Raw genomic sequence first — 17,561 nt, forward strand, 5'->3', positions numbered from 1 at the left:
AAGTCCCCCTCTTCCAGGTTCGCTATCACTGCTCTGAGTGACTCCATTTTGAACTTGAACTTCTTTATGTACAGGTTCAAGGACTTCAGATTTAGAATAGGCCTTACCGAGCCATCCGGCTTCGGTACCACAAAAAGAGTGGAATAATACCCCTTCCCTTGTTGTAGAAGAGGTACCTTGACTATCACCTGCTGAGAGTACAGCTTGTGAATGGCTTCCAAAACCGTCTCCCTTTCGGAGGGGGACGTTGGTAAAGCAGACTTCAGGAAACGGCGAGGTGGATCCGTCTCTAATTCCAACCTGTACCCTTGAGATATTATCTGCAGGATCCAGGGATCTACCTGCGAGTGAGCCCACTGCGCGCTGTAATTTTTGAGACGACCGCCCACCGTCCCCGAGTCCGCTTGAGAAGCCCCAGCGTCATGCTGAGGCTTTTGTAGAAGCCGGGGAGGGCTTCTGTTCCTGGGAAGGAGCTGCGTGTTGCTGTCTCTTCCCTCGACCTTTGCCTCGTGGCAGATATGAATAGCCCTTTGCTCTCTTATTTTTAAAGGAACGAAAGGGCTGCGGTTGAAAAGTCGGTGCCTTTTTCTGTGGGGGAGTGACTTGAGGTAGAAAGGTGGATTTCCCGGCTGTAGCCGTGGCCACCAAATCTGATAGACCGACTCCAAATAACTCCTCCCCTTTATACGGCAAAACTTCCATATGCCGTTTTGAATCCGCATCGCCTGTCCACTGTCGCGTCCATAAAGCTCTTCTGGCCGAAATGGACATAGCACTTACCCGTGATGCCAGTGTGCAGATATCCCTCTGTGCATCACGCATATAAAGAAATGCATCCTTTATTTGTTCTAACGACAGTAAAATATTGTCCCTGTCCAGGGTATCAATATTTTCAATCAGGGACTCTGACCAAACTACCCCAGCACTGCCCATCCAGGCAGTCGCTACAGCTGGTCGTAGTATAACACCTGCATGTGTGTATATACTTTTTTGGATATTTTCCATCCTCCTATCTGATGGATCTTTAAGTGCGGCCGTCTCGGGAGAGGGTAACGCCACTTGTTTAGATAAGCGTGTTAGCGCCTTGTCCACCCTAGGAGGTGTTTCCCAGCGCTCCCTAACCTCTGGCGGGAAAGGGTATAATGCCAATAATTTCTTTGAAATTATCAGCTTTTTATCAGGGGCAACCCACGCTTCATTACACACGTCATTTAATTCTTCTGATTCAGGAAAAACTATAGGTAGTTTTTTCATACCCCACATAATACCCTGTTTAGTGGTACCTGTAGTATCAGCTAAATGTAACGCCTCCTTCATTGCCAAAATCATATAACGTGTGGCCCTACTGGAAAATACGGTTGATTCGTCACCGTCACCACTGGAGTCATCGCCTGTGTCTGGGTCTGTGTCGACCGACTGAGGCAAAGGGCGTTTCACAGCCCCTGACGGTGTTTGAGTCGCCTGGACAGGCACTAATTGATTGTCCGGCCGCCTCATGTCGTCAAACGACTGCTTTAGCGTGTTGACACTATCCCGTAGTTCCATAAATAAAGGCATCCATTCCGGTGTTGACTCCCTAGGGGGTGACATCCTCATATTTGGCAATTGCTCCGCCTCCACACCAATATCGTCCTCATACATGTCGACACACACGTACCGACACACAGCAGACACACAGGGAATGCTCCTAACGAAGACAGGACCCACTAGCCCTTTGGGGAGACAGAGGGAGAGTTTGCCAGCACACACCAAAAGCGCTATATATATATATCAGGGATAGCCTTATAATAAGTGCTCCCTTATAGCTGCTTTGTTATATCAAAATATCGCCATAAATGTGCCCCCCCCTCTCTGTTTTACCCTGTTTCTGTAGTGCAGTGCAGGGGAGAGACTTGGGAGCCGTCCTGACCAGCGGAGCTGTGAGAGGAAATGGCGCCGTGTGCTGAGGAGATAGGCCCCGCCCCTTTTCTGGCGGGCTCGTCTCCCGCTATTTAGAAAAATTAGGCAGGGGTTAAATATCTCCATATAGCCTCTAGGGCTATATGTGAGGTATTTTTAGCCTTTATAGGTAATCATTTTGCCTCCCAGGGCGCCCCCCTCCCAGCGCCCTGCACCCTCAGTGACTGCCGTGTGAAGTGTGCTGAGAGGAAAATGGCGCACAGCTGCAGTGCTGTGCGCTACCTTTTGAAGACTGCAGGAGTCTTCAGCCGCCGATTCTGGACCTCTTCTGTCTTCAGCATCTGTAAGGGGGCCGGCGGCGTGGCTCCGGTGACCATCCAGGCTGTACCTGTGATCGTCCCTCTGGAGCTTGATGTCCAGTAGCCAAGAAACCAATCCATCCTGCACGCAGGTGAGTTGACTCCTTCTCCCCTCAGTCCCTCGCTGCAGTGATCCTGTTGCCAGCAGGAATCACTGTAAAATAAAAAACCTAGCTAAACTTTTTCTAAGCAGCTCTTTAGGAGAGCCACCTAGATTGCACCCTTCTCGGCCGGGCACAAAAATCTAACTGGAGTCTGGAGGAGGGTCATAGGGGGAGGAGCCAGTGCACACCACCTGATCGGAAAAAGCTTTACTTTTTGTGCCCTGTCTCCTGCGGAGCCGCTATTCCCCATGGTCCTTTCAGGAACCCCAGCATCCACTAGGACGATAGAGAAAACACGAATGACATCGACATCGAAAAATGAAAATAATCAAAACACGACAGCATAGTAAATGAGGCATAATAAATTCAAAAAGTTGCAAAATCACACATTCGATGTCATTCGTGTTTAAACTTTAATCTCATTCTGAAAAATAAGAATTTTAGTAAATATACCCCAATGACTCATTTTTACCCGGGACAGTGGTTGGAGAGTGACCAAAGAACAGTAACGGCACGTTCATGCTGACTGCAAGACATGGACATATGCCTCTGTTTGGAGGTGGATCGCTTGCAGGTGCTCGGTCCCTGGTATAGCATATGAACTGGTGATGATAATGATCAGTGGCCATTTCTAATTGGCTCAGTGCATCTGAATTCTCCCCATTATTTATGGCAAAACTGTAGTACTGTAAGTATTGTTATCTATTTGCATCATTCTAGTGATATCAGTAATCATATTTCACCTTTTAAACAGGAAGGTGATAGATATACATTTTTATAGTATCTACATTGTATACACAAACACATAGCATTTATTACTATTACTGTGAAGCCACACCTCCTGCCATATGCCAGGCACATATTCTACTGTTGCCTCCAGGAATAAAGAAGATGCCTATACTACCCTTCATGCATATGTGGTCATTTCAGCAAGATGCTGCCTTTTTAGAGTGAACTTAGAATGTGGGATTTAGATGCAAAATAAATCCAACTCTGCATGAGCCCCATTCTGTAATGTACATGATGTAGTGTTTGTGGCATTAATATCACAGGTAGGCTCTCCTTAGTATTCTGTTATATGCAGGGGCATCAGAACGTTTTTTTGCTGGGGGGGGGGGGGGCAAGATAAAATCTCTTTTTGGCGCCCCTAGCATCTGGCCACCATAGATGGGTCGCTTGCACCTGTACGGCACTCTAGAGCAGCTGGGAGTGAGTGGCCTCTTGTATACATTACACCTGGTAGAGCCCATTACACACATTATGCCAGGTAGAGCCCATTATACACATTTCACCTTGTAGAGACCATTACACATGCTACATATGACGCCTGGTAGAGCCCATTTCACGTTACACATTACGCCTGGTAGAGCTCATTGCACGTTACACATTACACTTGCTAGAGCCCATTACACATGTTACACATTACGCCTGGCAGAGCCCATTACACATTACACATTACGCCTGGCAGATCCCATTACACATGTTACACATTATGCCCGGTAGAGCCCATTACACGTTACACATTACGCCTGGTACAGCCCATTACACATTACACATTACGGCTGGTAGCGCCCATTACACATTACGCCTGGTATAGCCCATTACATGTTACACATTACGCCTGGTACAGCCCATTACACATGGTACACATTACGCCTGGAAGAGCCCATTACACATGTTACACATTACGCCTGGTAGAGCCCATTACACGTTACACATTACGCCTGGTAGAGCCCATTACACATGTTACACATTACGCCTGGTAGAGCCCATTACATGTTACACATTATGCCTGGTAGAGCCCATTATACACATTACGCCAGGCAGAGCCCATTACACATGTTACACATTATGCCAGGTAGTGCCCATTATACATATTACGCCAAATATAACCCATTATACACATTATGCCAGGTAGAGCCACTTGTACACATTACGCAAGGTAGCGCTTATTATACATATTACACCTGGTAGAGCCCATTACACGTTACACATTATGCCTGGTTACCCATTATACACATTACGCCAGATAGAGACCATTATACACATCTGCTAAATAGAGCGACTCCTCCTCCTCCTTGCTCCTCTCGCTACTCCTTCCCCACAGCCAGCAGCTGTGTTGCTGCTTACCTCTGCTGCCACGAGCAGCACGTCTCTGCAGAGCGTAGACACTTCAGGAAATGTGGTGGGTTTGGCGGAGCCAGGGCCGGCCGGAGCCTAATTTTTTTGGTAAGCATGGTTTCATGTGGAAGAGGCATGGCCACAGAAAAGTACCAATTCACATTACACCTCACAGTAACATCCGTTACTCACATTACACCGCACAGTAGCGTCTGTCACATTAAACCGCGCAGTAGCGTCTGTCACATTACACCGCGTAGTAGCATCCATCACATTACACCGCAAAGTAGAGTCTGTCACATTACACCACATAGTAGCGTCTGTCACATTACACCGCACAGTAGCGTCTGTCACATTACACCGCACAGTAGAGTCTGTCACATTACACCGCACAGTAGCGTCTGTCACATTACACCGCACAGTAGCGTCTGTCACATTACACCGCACAGTAGCGTCTGTCACATTACACCGCACAGTAGCGTCTGTCACATTACACCGAACAGTAGCGCCTGTCACATTACACCACAGAGTAGCGTCTGTCACATTACACCGCACAGTAGCGCCTGTCACATTACACCGAACAGTAGCGTCTGTCACATTACACCGCACAGTAGCGTCTGTCACATTACACCACAGAGTAGCGTCTGTCACATTACACCGCACAGTAGCGCCTGTCACATTACACCGCAAAGTAGCGTCTGTCACATTGCACCGCACAGTAGCGTCTGTCACATTACACCGCACAGTAGCGTCTGTCACATTACACCGCACAGTAAAGTCTGTCACATTACACCACAGAGTAGCGTCTGTCACATTACACCGAACAGTAGCGTCTGTCACATTACACCGCACAGTAGCGTCTGTCACATTACACCGCACAGTAATGTCTGTCACATTACACCGCACAGTAGCATCTGTCACATTACACTGCACAGTAGAGTCTGTCACATTACACCGCATAGGGTCTGTCACATTACACCGCACAGTAGAGTCTGTCACATTACACCGCATAGGGTCTGTCACATTACACCGTACAGTAGCGCCTGTCACATTACACCACACAGTAGAGTGTGTCACATTACACCGCACAGTAGTGTCTGTCACATTACACCGCACAGTAGAGTATGTCACATTACAAAGTAGGGGAGAGAGAAAAAGAGAAGGAGGGGGGGTTGGAAGGGGAGAGAGGGGGGGGGGCATGAAGGGAGAGAGAGAGAGGGGAGGGTGAGAGAGTGGGGGGTGGAGAGTGAGGGGGGGAGGGGAGAGAGAGAGAGACCTTCTCTGACATGGTTCCAGCTCCCTGTCCCTCCTGCAGCCTTTTGACTTTGTGTCCCACACAGCATCTCCTTATGTTCCCTTCCCCCAGACCCCTCTAACCTGTGTCTAGTGTGAGCCACCCATGGGAGTGGAGGGCCGGGCAGAGGAGGACCGTCATCACCAGACAGGCAGGCAGGCAGGAGAGGAGGGCTGGGCGGAGGAGGTACATCACTGTGGAGCCGCTGGGATCTGGCGGGCGGCCACGCGCTGTTCAGTGAGTGAAGATGACTCACTCACTGAGCAGCAGTGCCCTCCACTGACCGGCGCTCTACGCGGCTTGCAGACCCCTCGTATGCGACGCGTCGGCGCTGGCCGGAGCACAAGGGGAAGGAAGCTTCAGCGCTGCCTGCTGTTTGAAGTATCAGTGCCGGATGCACCGCTGCAGTTCTAATACAGCGCAAGAAAAGGGAAGGGAGATTTTTTTGCTGCGCCAATGTGTCTCAATTATCTTAAATAAATTTAAACAAAACTAATATCTCAGACATAAGATCACAAGTGTCAGAAGTGTGTGCGCCTCTATAAGGAGTAGTGTGTTACTCCTAAACTGATGAGCTGGAGAAGAAATGGGTGGAAAATAGAAGCGCTCAACACTTACTGACACTGTGATCCAGGGTTAATTCACAACCAAAGGGTCCAAAAGAATTTTTGGTATATTATAAAAATTATTTATTAAGATACAATAAAAATTGCACAATACACAAGATATATATCTAACATAAAAACCCTTATCCTCACTGGATTTCTGTATCAATAATTTTCTGCACTCACATCAGTTGCAAGTATGTGTCAACAAAAAAATGTCAACTGGATGACTAGCAGCAAATTAATTGTAACAATTGTTGCAGTAAAAATACCAAGGCTGTTTGTTTGACACTATTGAATGTTCAGTCAAACACAATTGTTAGATGTGAAGGTTAAATATGTATATTGAATGCAATCATAGGCTCTATATTCAAGAGCTGTATTCTGAAACGTCTCAAAGTTCCAGGAGCCGACATAGATGATAGTGAATAGTTAGATTACCTCTCCGATAAAGCTGAGTGGTCCCGAGCGTCCTCGGGTGAGTCCAGAAAGCCCAAGTTGAATTGCAGAGTTGAAAGTATTAGCCGTGCTGGCCGGGGTCCCGCTATTTAGCCTGTTATCCCTGGGCGTGCACCGCCCGTTGCAGTGTGTAGGGAGAAACAGGTGTGCGGCTGCTATAATGAGAAGCCCGCTGCAGGGATCAAATACTTAGTGGGACGCCTCAATCTCCCTGGACTAGCACTGTCCGTTGGAAATGTAGGGGAGAGAGGCTGCTGGCCACCCACTGACGCTGTACGGAGCTGGGAGTACGGCTATGTCCTATCCTGGAGCCCGCACCGCCCGCTCCCGCAGATGGCACACCGGAGCCGTGCGGAGAGTCCCAGAACACGCAATCAGTCAGTGAGGAACAAAGGGGGAGGAGTCCTGACGCGTTTCGTCACGTGACCCGTGACTTTTTCAAAGATGACTCCAATAGCAATGTGCACTCTATTTAAGGTGTTCATAATAAACCACCCACATGTTTATTCAATACAATCAGCACAATCAGTAATTTACCTTTTACAAGGCAATTCCTTCAAGACACCTTTGGTTGTTTATACACTAATTATAACACTAATTATAACAACGGTTAGATGGAGACTCTCTCTCTCCATAGTTACTGTTTATAAATACCTATTAAAAGGCACTGCATAAGACAGTGTGAGACAATGGCGGAGTTAAAAAATATATATAAATAGAAGAAAAAATAATAATGTGCTAACACAATAAAAATAAGAATGGTTACATAATAATAATTAAAATAATTCAATTTTTATTTTTATTTTTAATTTTTAATATAGCAGCTGTCAACGAAAATCCACTGCGTAGATTCAATGTGAAGTACATTAAAAAAATATACATTGACATAATAAAAATCAAAATCAAATTGAAAATAAAAATAAATATAAAAATAGAGATCAAAAATGAAAAAAATGAATGAGCGTATAAGCTGAGGAGACAATAAACACTGAGCCCTAGTATTTTATAGTGATGGCCCTTTTTAAGGTTCCCATAATTATGATGAATTCAATAATCATGGGTAGACCCATTTTTGAGGAGGGGACTATAGATAGTTGTTCCAACTTCCACACCTATGTAATGGGTGGAGGGATCAATAGTCATTAATAACGCTCTGGCGATCCCATAATATGTAATCTGCATAAAGGACAACAGAAATAAGAAGAGACCCAAGGTTTCCTTATATCTTAAGGGAGGTCAAAGAAGACCAATGGCGAGGCAATGAGTGTGGGAATGACTGAAATGGGGGAAACAAAGAGAAGAGGGAACAGGGAGGTGCCGGTGTTCTATACACTATGTTATGGATCAATTTCAATATATTCGTTGAGGCCCTCAGGATTGAGGGTCCGCAGCCGATGTATCCAGAAGTTCTCCCTGCGACATAGTCTGCCAATCCTATCTCCCCCTCTAACTGTGGAGCTAATGGTCTCAATACCCATAATTACTAGACCTTTAGGGTCCTGATTATGGGATTGGAAAAAATGCTTCGCTGAAGCTGCTGATATCTGCTGCACAGGCATGCAGTTGTGGATCCGAGTGAATGGTGCCTCTCTCATGATTTGGGGGAAGCGAGTTGCCCCCTTGCCCCTCCCCCCCCCCCCCATTCCGACGCCTCTGGTTATATGTACATTTTAGGCGCTATTTACATAAGTTAATTTTCAGTGCAGTGCCATTCAAGCAGCTGGAGGTCCTTTGCTCTATGACATAGTACCAACTGTTGCCATGGAGATCAACATGCTACAGTTGGTGTCACTGGCCATATGTCAGCAGACAGTCTAGCTGTCAGTCGGTCCATATTTTTGGATAAATACCAGTGATACATCGCACAAAAATGATAGAATTGATGTCCATAAAAAGTGAGTAAAAAGGAATAGTAAGGATATTATAGTACAATAGGGGGTGTCTATCTATCTATCTATCTATCTATCTATCTATCTATCTATCTATCTATCTATCTATCTATCTATCTATCTATCTATCTATCTATCTATCTATCTATCTATCTATCCATCTACAACTCCCCACAACAGTTGTTAATTTTATACCCCATAATAGTGCTTTAGTTCATTTTCTAAACCATAGTAGTGCCTTCGTTACTGCATACTTGCCTACTTTAAATTTCTCCTCTCCGGGAGGAGCCCGGAGAGGAGACGCTGCAGGAGACTTCGGGGGGCAGGGGCGATTTGCGGATCCACGGGAAGGGGGGCGGCAGGGCTAAAATAACACGATTTGCATCATTTTAACACCTTCCCCGCCCCACGGACCCACGAATACGGGTGGGTATCTCTCCATCCTGCCCGCAATACTAGGGTGCGAGCAGGATGTGGGAGACCTGCCTACTCTGCCGGGGGTGCAGGGGGCTACCCCAAAATACAGGAGCCTCCTGCAGCTTCTGGGAAAGTAGATAAGCATGGTTACTGTTATGCCACATAGTAGTGCCCTAGTTTTTTTATGAACTATAATAATGCCCTAGTTCACATTGTAGGTCTGCCAGTACATATTGGGGGTCATTCCGAGTTGTTCGCTCGCTACCAGATTTTAGCAGCATTGCACACGCTAGGCCGCCGCCCTCTGGGAGTGTATCTTAGCTTAGCATAATAGCGAACGAAAGATTAGCAGAATTGCGAATAGAAAATTCTTAGCAGTTTCTGAGTAGCTCGAGACTTACTCCTACACTGCGATCAGCTCAGCCCGTTTCGTTCCTGGTTTGACGTCACAAACACGCCCTGCGTTCGGCCAGCCACTCCCCCGTTTCTCCAGACACTCCCGCGTTTTATCCTTGCACGCCTGCGTTTTTCCGCACACTCCCAGAAAACTGTCAGTTTCCGCCCAGAAACACCCACTTCCTGTCAATCACACTCCGATCACTTCAGCGATGAAAATTCTTCGTTCGGACATGAGTAAATCTACTAAGTTTTGTGCTAAAATACTTAGCGCATGCGCACTGCGTACCATGCGCATGCACATTTTTGCCTTAATCGCTCCGTTGTGAAAATCGGCAACGAGCGAACAACTCGGAAATGACCCCCAGAGTTCAGAGTTGATAGCAGCAGCAAATGTGTTAGCAGTTGGGCACAACCAAGTGCACTGCAGGGGGGGGGGGGGGGGGGGCAGATATAACATGTGCAGAGAGAGTTAGATTTGGGTGGGATGTGTTCAAACTGAAATTTAAATTGCAGTGTAAAAATAAAGCAGCCAGTATTTACCCTGCACAGAAACAAAGTAACCCACCCAAATCTAACTCTCTACAAATGTTATATCTACTGTACCTCCCCTGCAGTGCACATGGTTTTGCCCAACTGCTAACAAATTTGCTGCTGCAATCAACTCTGAATTACCCCTATTATGCAGCACAATACCCCCAATTTATATTATGTCACACTATAGTACCTTCACTTTTTGTTATGCCACATTACCATGCCCCAGTCCATATTATGTAACATTTTAAAGACCTTCCAGTTCATTTTATACCACATTACAATGAGCAGGACCAGTGGTGTAACTAGATATTTTGTGGGCCCCAAAGTAAAAGTTTGTAATGGCCCCTATGTATAACCCAGTGGTGAAAAATGCTTATAACACATGTAACTGTGACAGGGAAGGTGGCCACTCTCAGCTCTGGGCCCCATAGCAGCTGAACTGCCTGCAGCTATGGTAGCTATGCCCTTGTTACTCAGTAATAATTATTACAGTACCATTATTGTTTAAATAATAATATTCATCCCCTATAAGTCTTTAATAATTACAATACCCTCTCTGTTATTGAAAAATTGTAATTCTTTCACCCGCAATATTATTTATTATTTAGAATACTTTTTACTTTTATTTTAGTCTTATTTTTCATGGATTGGAATAACTTGTATTCCACTTAGCTGTTATCTCCATATCTCCTCTATTCAATAGAATATATTGAGAAATACTGAGGATACAATGACGCACATGTAGTGCTGGAAGCAAATGCAAACTTTTTTTCAAGCAAATTGCATTTTTGCAATTACTTATACACACCAAAATTTTATATGTCTGGTCCCATGCCGTCTCAGATGCATTTCCTGTTGTAACCCCTTGTGCCATATGGGACAGGACCAGGGGCGCTTTAAGAGAGGAGGAGGCCCGTGTCCAGTCTCCTCCGTTTGGCCCCCCCCTGCCAGGAGTGCTGTAGAGTTTGAGCACTAGAGGGCTTAGACTCTACTGCGCACGCACAGATCTCTGGGAAAATGGTGTGGAGGCCATTTTCCCAGTGATTTCTCTACTGCGCATGCGTAGAACTCCATGAAAATGGCCGCTGCGCCATTTCACAGGGATTTAACAGTGCTGGTGACGATGGCGCGGATCTCCAGAGGGGTGAGTATTTAAAAAAATAGGTGCAGCATGTTCGGTGTGGGCCCCCCTGGACTCAGCGGCCTGTGTGCACCACATACACTGCACCCATTATAAATACACCAGTGGCCAGGACAGTGGTTGGAGAATGACCAAAGAGCAGTAAGGGCATGTTCATGTGAAATGCATCCCATGTTGACCTCTAGACATGGACATGCATCTGTTTGGAGCTGGATCACTTGCAGGTCCTTGTGCCTAATACAAAATATGGTGATGATAATGATCAGCAGCCACTTCTGATCGACTCAGTATACCTGAATCCCTCCTACAAATGATGATAAAACTGTATAATGTCAGTATTGCACCATTACAGTAATATCAGTGATATTAGCAACCAGTCTGCATTAATAAAGCATATTTCATCTTTTAAAACTGAAGGTGATGAATGAGATTTGAACTTAAAATCTTTATTCTGTATGCATTGTGTGCACATAGCACTTACCACTATAATTGTGAAGCCACACATACTAGCATAAAGCAGGCACATATTCTACTGTTGCCTCTAGAGGCCTAAACTGCCCTGGCCTAGCTAGATGCATCTTGCATATGTGGCTACTTCAGTGAGAGGCGCCCTTTTTCAGAGTGGAATTAGAATGTGGGATTTAGATGCAAATTATATCCAACTCCGCATCAGCCACATTATGTACGTGATGCTTTATATGTTGTGTCTGTGGCATTAATATCACAGGGAGGCTCTCTTAGTATTCTGTTATACAGTATGTACATTTTGGCTGTTAGTTACATAAGCTGATTTACAGGGCAATGCCACCCAAGCAGCTGGTACTATGTCACAGAAGGCCTTTGCTCTATCACATAGTACCAGCCAGTGGCAGATTTTGCCTATGGGCTGCATGACTGCAGCCCCCAAGGAAAAATCCGCCACTTCAGCACAGATTTTGTGAAGTCAGATGTAGTCCGTGAGACTGCACTAGCTTCACTGAGACTGGCAGTGACTTCCTATTGGAAGTACTACCTGCCAGTCAGAGACACTACAGGCAGTCCCATTGGAAGGTCTTTCCTCCCACCTGTCACGCCTAGCAAGGTTTGAGGATCCGGCAGCTGAGACTTGCCCAAGGAAGTAGTTATCTGCGGATGAATAAGATGAGGGGGTTGGATATAGTTCCTTCTCATGGGACAAGGGGCAATGAAGAAGGCAGTGGAGCTAAGAGTCAGTGAGGTTTTAGTTCTTGAGAATGAGGCTGAGGTAGAGAACTGTGGCTTGTGAACGATGACTTAAAGACGTAGTTGTAGACAAAGAACTGTGAGTTGGGGCTTGAAAGACAAGGCTGTAGATAATGAACTGCGGAACTGTGCATGGTGGTTAAAGACGTGGCTGGAGACAAAGAACTGTGGACTGTGACTTGAAAGACGAGGCTGTAGATAATGAACTGTGGACGGTGGTTCAGAGACGTGGCTGGAGACAAAGATCTGTGGCTTGAAAGACGAGGCAGACAGCCCGGGGCCGTCCGTGCCCAAAGGGTCTTACTGGACCGGGGTTTCCAGGAGCGCTTTCACAGGCAGCAGTAGGTTAGGAACGGCAGGGCTGCAGCAGCAACTGAGAACCGGCTAAGCAGGGTTAGGAGTAACCAGAATATGGCAAGAATCCTGGGAGCACAGGGCTAAAGCACCTACAACAGGGTTGTAACTTGAAGCACTGGCCTCCCTGTCATAAACCAGCCCCCTTTTATAAAAAAACAACCTATCTAGAACAGTGACTGGCTGAAGTCATATTCATGTAAAAATAAGATTTTACTTACCGATAAATCTATTTCTCGTAGTCCGTAGTGGATGCTGGGGACTCCGTCAGGACCATGGGGATTAGCGGCTCCGCAGGAGACAGGGCACAAAAATAAAGCTTTAGGATCAGGTGGTGTGCACTGGCTCCTCCCCCTATGACCCTCCTCCAAGCCTCAGTTAGGATACTGTGCCCGGACGAGCGTACACAATAAGGAAGGATTTTGAATCCCGGGTAAGACTCATACCAGCCACACCAATCACACCGTACAACTTGTGATCTGAACCCAGTTAACAGTATGACAACGTAGGAGCCTCTGAACAGACGGCTCACAACAAGAAAACAACCCGATTTTTTTGTAACAATAACTATGTACAAGTATTGCAGACAATCCGCACTTGGGATGGGCGCCCAGCATCCACTACGGACTACGAGAAATAGATTTATCGGTAAGTAAAATCTTATTTTCTCTAACGTCCTAGTGGATGCTGGGGACTCCGTCAGGACCATGGGGATTATACCAAAGCTCCCAAACGGGCGGGAGAGTGCGGATGACTCTGCAGCACCGAATGAGAGAACTCCAGGTCCTCTTTAGCCAGGGTATCAAATTTGTAGAATTTTACAAACGTGTTCTCCCCCGACCACGTAGCTGCTCGGCAGAGTTGTAATGCCGAGACCCCTCGGGCAGCCGCCCAGGATGAGCCCACCTTCCTTGTGGAATGGGCCTTGACAGATTTAGGCTGTGGCAGGCCTGCCACAGAATGTGCAAGTTGAATTGTGCTACAAATCCAACGAGCAATCGCCTGCTTAGAAGCAGGAGCACCCAGCTTGTTGGGTGCATACAGTATAAACAGCGAGTCAGATTTTCTGACTCCAGCCGTCCTTGAAATATATATTTTCAATGCCCTGACAACGTCCAGCAACTTGGAATCCTCCAAATCGCTAGTAGCCGCAGGCACCACAATAGGCTGGTTCAGGTGAAACGCTGACACCACCTTAGGCAGAAAATGAGGACGCGTCCGCAGTTCTGCCCTGTCCGAATGGAAAATCAGATATGGGCTTCTATACGATAAAGCCGCCAATTCTGACACTCTCCTGGCTGAAGCCAGGGCCAGTAGCATGGTTACTTTCCATGTAAGATATTTCAAATCCGCCGATTTGAGTGGCTCAAACCAATGGGATTTGAGAAAATCCAAAACTACATTAAGGTCCCACGGAGCCACTGGGGGCACAACCGGGGGCTGTATATGTAGTACTCCTTTTACAAAAGTCTGGACTTCAGGAACTGAAGCCAATTCTTTCTGGAAGAAAATCGACAGGGCCGAAATTTGAAACTTAATGGACCCCAACTTGAGGCCCATAGATAATCCTGTTTGCAGGAAATGTAGGAATCGACCCAATTGAAATTCCTCCGTGGGGGCCTTCCTGGCCTCACACCACGCAACATATTTTCTCCAAATGCGGTGATAATGTTGTGCAGTCACCTCCTTCCTGGCTTTAACCAGTGTAGGAATGACCTCTTCTGGAATGCCTTTTTCCCTTAGAATTCGGCGTTCAACCGCCACGCCGTCAAACGCAGCCGCGGTAAGTCTTGGAATAGACACGGTCCCTGCTGAATCAGGTCCCGTCTTAGAGGTAGAGGCCACGGATTTTCCGTGAGCATCTCCTGAAGTTCCGGGTACCAAGTTCTTCTTGGCCAATCCGGAGCCACGAGTATCGTTCTTACTCCCCTTTGCCGTATAATTCTCAGTACTTTGGGTATGAAAGGCAGAGGAGGAAACACATACACTGACTGGAACACCCACGGTGTTACCAGAGCGTCCACAGCTATTGCCTGAGGGTCTCTTGACCTGGCGCAATACCTGTCCAGTTTTTTGTTGAGGCGAGACGCCATCATATCCACCTTTGGTTTTTCCCAACGGTTCACAATCATGTGGAAGACTTCTGGATGAAGTCCCCACTCTCCCGGGTGTAGATCGTGTCTGCTGAGGAAGTCTGCTTCCCAGTTGTCCACTCCCGGAATGAACACTGCTGACAGTGCTATCACATGATCTTCCGCCCAGCGAAGAATCCTTGCAGCTTCTGCCATTGCTCTCCTGCTTCTTGTGCCGCCCTGTCTGTTTACGTGGGCGACTGCCGTGATGTTGTCCGACTGGATCAACACCGGCTGACCCTGAAGCAGGGGTTTTGCCAGGCTTAGAGCATTGTAAATCGCTCTTAGCTCCAGTATATTTATGTGAAGAGACATCTCCAGGCATGACCATACTCCCTGGAAGTTTCTTCCCTGTGTGACCGCTCCCCAGCCTCTCAGACTGGCATCCGTGGTCACCAGGACCCAGTCCTGTATGCCGAATCTGCGGCCTTCTAACAGATGAGCACTCTGCAACCACCACAGAAGAGACACCCTTGTCCGTGGCGATAAGGTTATCCGCTGATGCATCTGCAGATGCGATCCGGACCATTTGTCCAGCAGATCCCACTGAAAAGTTCGTGCGTGGAATCTGCCGAATGGGATTGCTTCGTAAGAAGCCACCATCTTTCCCAGGACTCTTGTGCATTGATGCACAGACACTTTTCCTGGTTTTAGGAGGTTCCTGACAAGTTCGGATAACTCCTTGGCTTTCTCCTCCGGAAGAAACACCTTTTTCTGAACCGTGTCCAGAATCATTCCCAGGAACAGCAGACGTGTTGTCGGGGTCAACTGAGATTTTGGAAAATTCAGAATCCACCCGTGTTGTTGCAGCACTACTTGGGTTAGTGCTACTCCGTCCTCCAGCTGTTCTCTGGACCTTGCCCTTATCAGGAGATCGTCCAAGTAAGGGATAATTAATACGCCTCTTCTTCGCAGAAGAATCATCATTTCGGCCATTACCTTGGTAAAGACCCGAGGTGCCGTGGACAATCCAAACGGCAGCGTCTGAAACTGATAATGACAGTTTTGCACCACGAACCTGAGGTACCCTTGATGTGAAGGGCAAATTGGGACATGCAGGTAAGCATCTTTTATGTCCAGGGACACCATAAAGTCCCCTTCTTCCAGATTCGCTATCACTGCTCTGAGTGATTCCATCTTGAACTTGAATTTTTGTATGTACAGGTTCAAAGATTTCAGATTTAGAATAGGTCTTACCGAGCCGTCCGGCTTCGGTACCACAAATAGCGTGGAGTAATACCCCTTTTCCTGTTGTAGGAGGGGTACCTTGACTATCACCTGCTGAGAAAACAGCTTGTGAATGGCTTCCAATACCGTCGCCCTGTCTGAGGGAGACGTTGGCAAAGCAGACTTTAGGAACCGGCGAGGGGGAGACTTCTCGAATTCCAACCTGTAACCCTGAGATACTACCTGCAGGATCCAGGGGTCCACCTGTGAGCAAGCCCACTGCGCGCTGAAATTCTTGAGTCGACCCCCCACCGTTCCTGAGTCCGCTTGTAAAGCCCCAGCGTCATGCTGAGGGCTTTGCAGAACCCGCGGAGGGCTTCTGTTCCTGGGAAGGAGCTGCTTGCTGCCCTCTCTTACCCTTTCCTCTGCCTCGGGGCAGATATGACTGTCCTTTTGCCCGCTTCTTATAGGACCGAAAGGACTGCGGCTGAAAAGACGGTGTCTTTTTCTGTTGGGAGGGGGTCTGAGGTAAAAAGGTGGATTTCCCGGCAGTTGCCGTGGCCACCAAATCCGATAGACCGACGCCAAATAATTCCTCCCCTTTATACGGCAATACTTCCATATGCCGTTTGGAATCCGCATCACCTGACCACTGTCGTGTCCATAAACTTCTTCTGGCAGATATGGACATCGCACTTACTCTCGATGCCAGAGTGCAAATATCCCTCTGAGCATCTCGCATATAAAGAAAAGCATCCTTTAATTGCTCTAAAGTCTGTAAAATACTGTCCCTATCCAGGGTATCAATATTTTCAGTCAGGGAATCCGACCAGACCACCCCAGCACTGCACATCCAGGCTGAGGCGATGGCTGGTCGCAGTATAACACCAGTATGTGTGTATATACTTTTTAGGGTAGTTTCCAGCCTCCTATCAGCTGGATCCTTGAGGGCGGCCGTATCAGGAGACGGTAACGCCACTTGTTTTGATAAGCGTGTGAGCGCCTTATCCACCTTAGGGGGTGTTTCCCAGCGCGCCCTAACCTCTGGCGGGAAAGGGTATAATGCCAATAACTTTTTTGAAATTAGCACTTTTCTATCTGGGTTAACCCACGCTTCATCACATACATCATTCAATTCCTCTGATTCAGGAAAAACTACAGGTAGTTTTTTCACCCCCCACATAATACCCCTTTTTGTGGTACTTGTAGTATCAGAGATATGCAAAGCCTCCTTCATTGCCGTGATCATATAACGTGTGGCCCTACTGGAAAATACGTTTGTTTCTTCACCGTCGACACTAGATTCAGTGTCCGTGTCTGGGTCTGTGTCGACCGACTGAGGTAAAGGGCGTTTTACAGCCCCTGACGGTGTCTGAGACGCCTGGGCAGGTACTAACTGGTTTTCCGGCCGTCTCATGTCGTCAACTGATTTTTGTAATGTGCTGACATTATCACGTAATTCCATA

The 17,561-nt window shown here is 47.0% G+C and overlaps 1 protein-coding gene across 1 annotated transcript in view; it reads left to right on the plus strand.

The window, feature by feature from the left end:
- The first annotated feature begins 8,619 nt into the window (after window positions 1–8,619).
- LOC134929014 (putative tyrosine carboxypeptidase MATCAP2) overlaps window positions 8,620–17,561 on the plus strand; it is a 62,490-nt gene continuing 53,548 nt past the window's right edge. Inside the window, exon 1 of the mRNA XM_063924886.1 lies at window positions 8,620–8,736. Within this exon, the coding sequence (XP_063780956.1) occupies window positions 8,712–8,736 (25 nt within the window). The 5' untranslated portion in view covers window positions 8,620–8,711. The remainder of the gene's footprint in view (window positions 8,737–17,561) is intronic.

The sequence above is a fragment of the Pseudophryne corroboree genome, chromosome 5, assembly GCF_028390025.1.
Source record: "Pseudophryne corroboree isolate aPseCor3 chromosome 5, aPseCor3.hap2, whole genome shotgun sequence".
Taxonomy (NCBI): Eukaryota; Metazoa; Chordata; class Amphibia; order Anura; family Myobatrachidae; genus Pseudophryne; species Pseudophryne corroboree.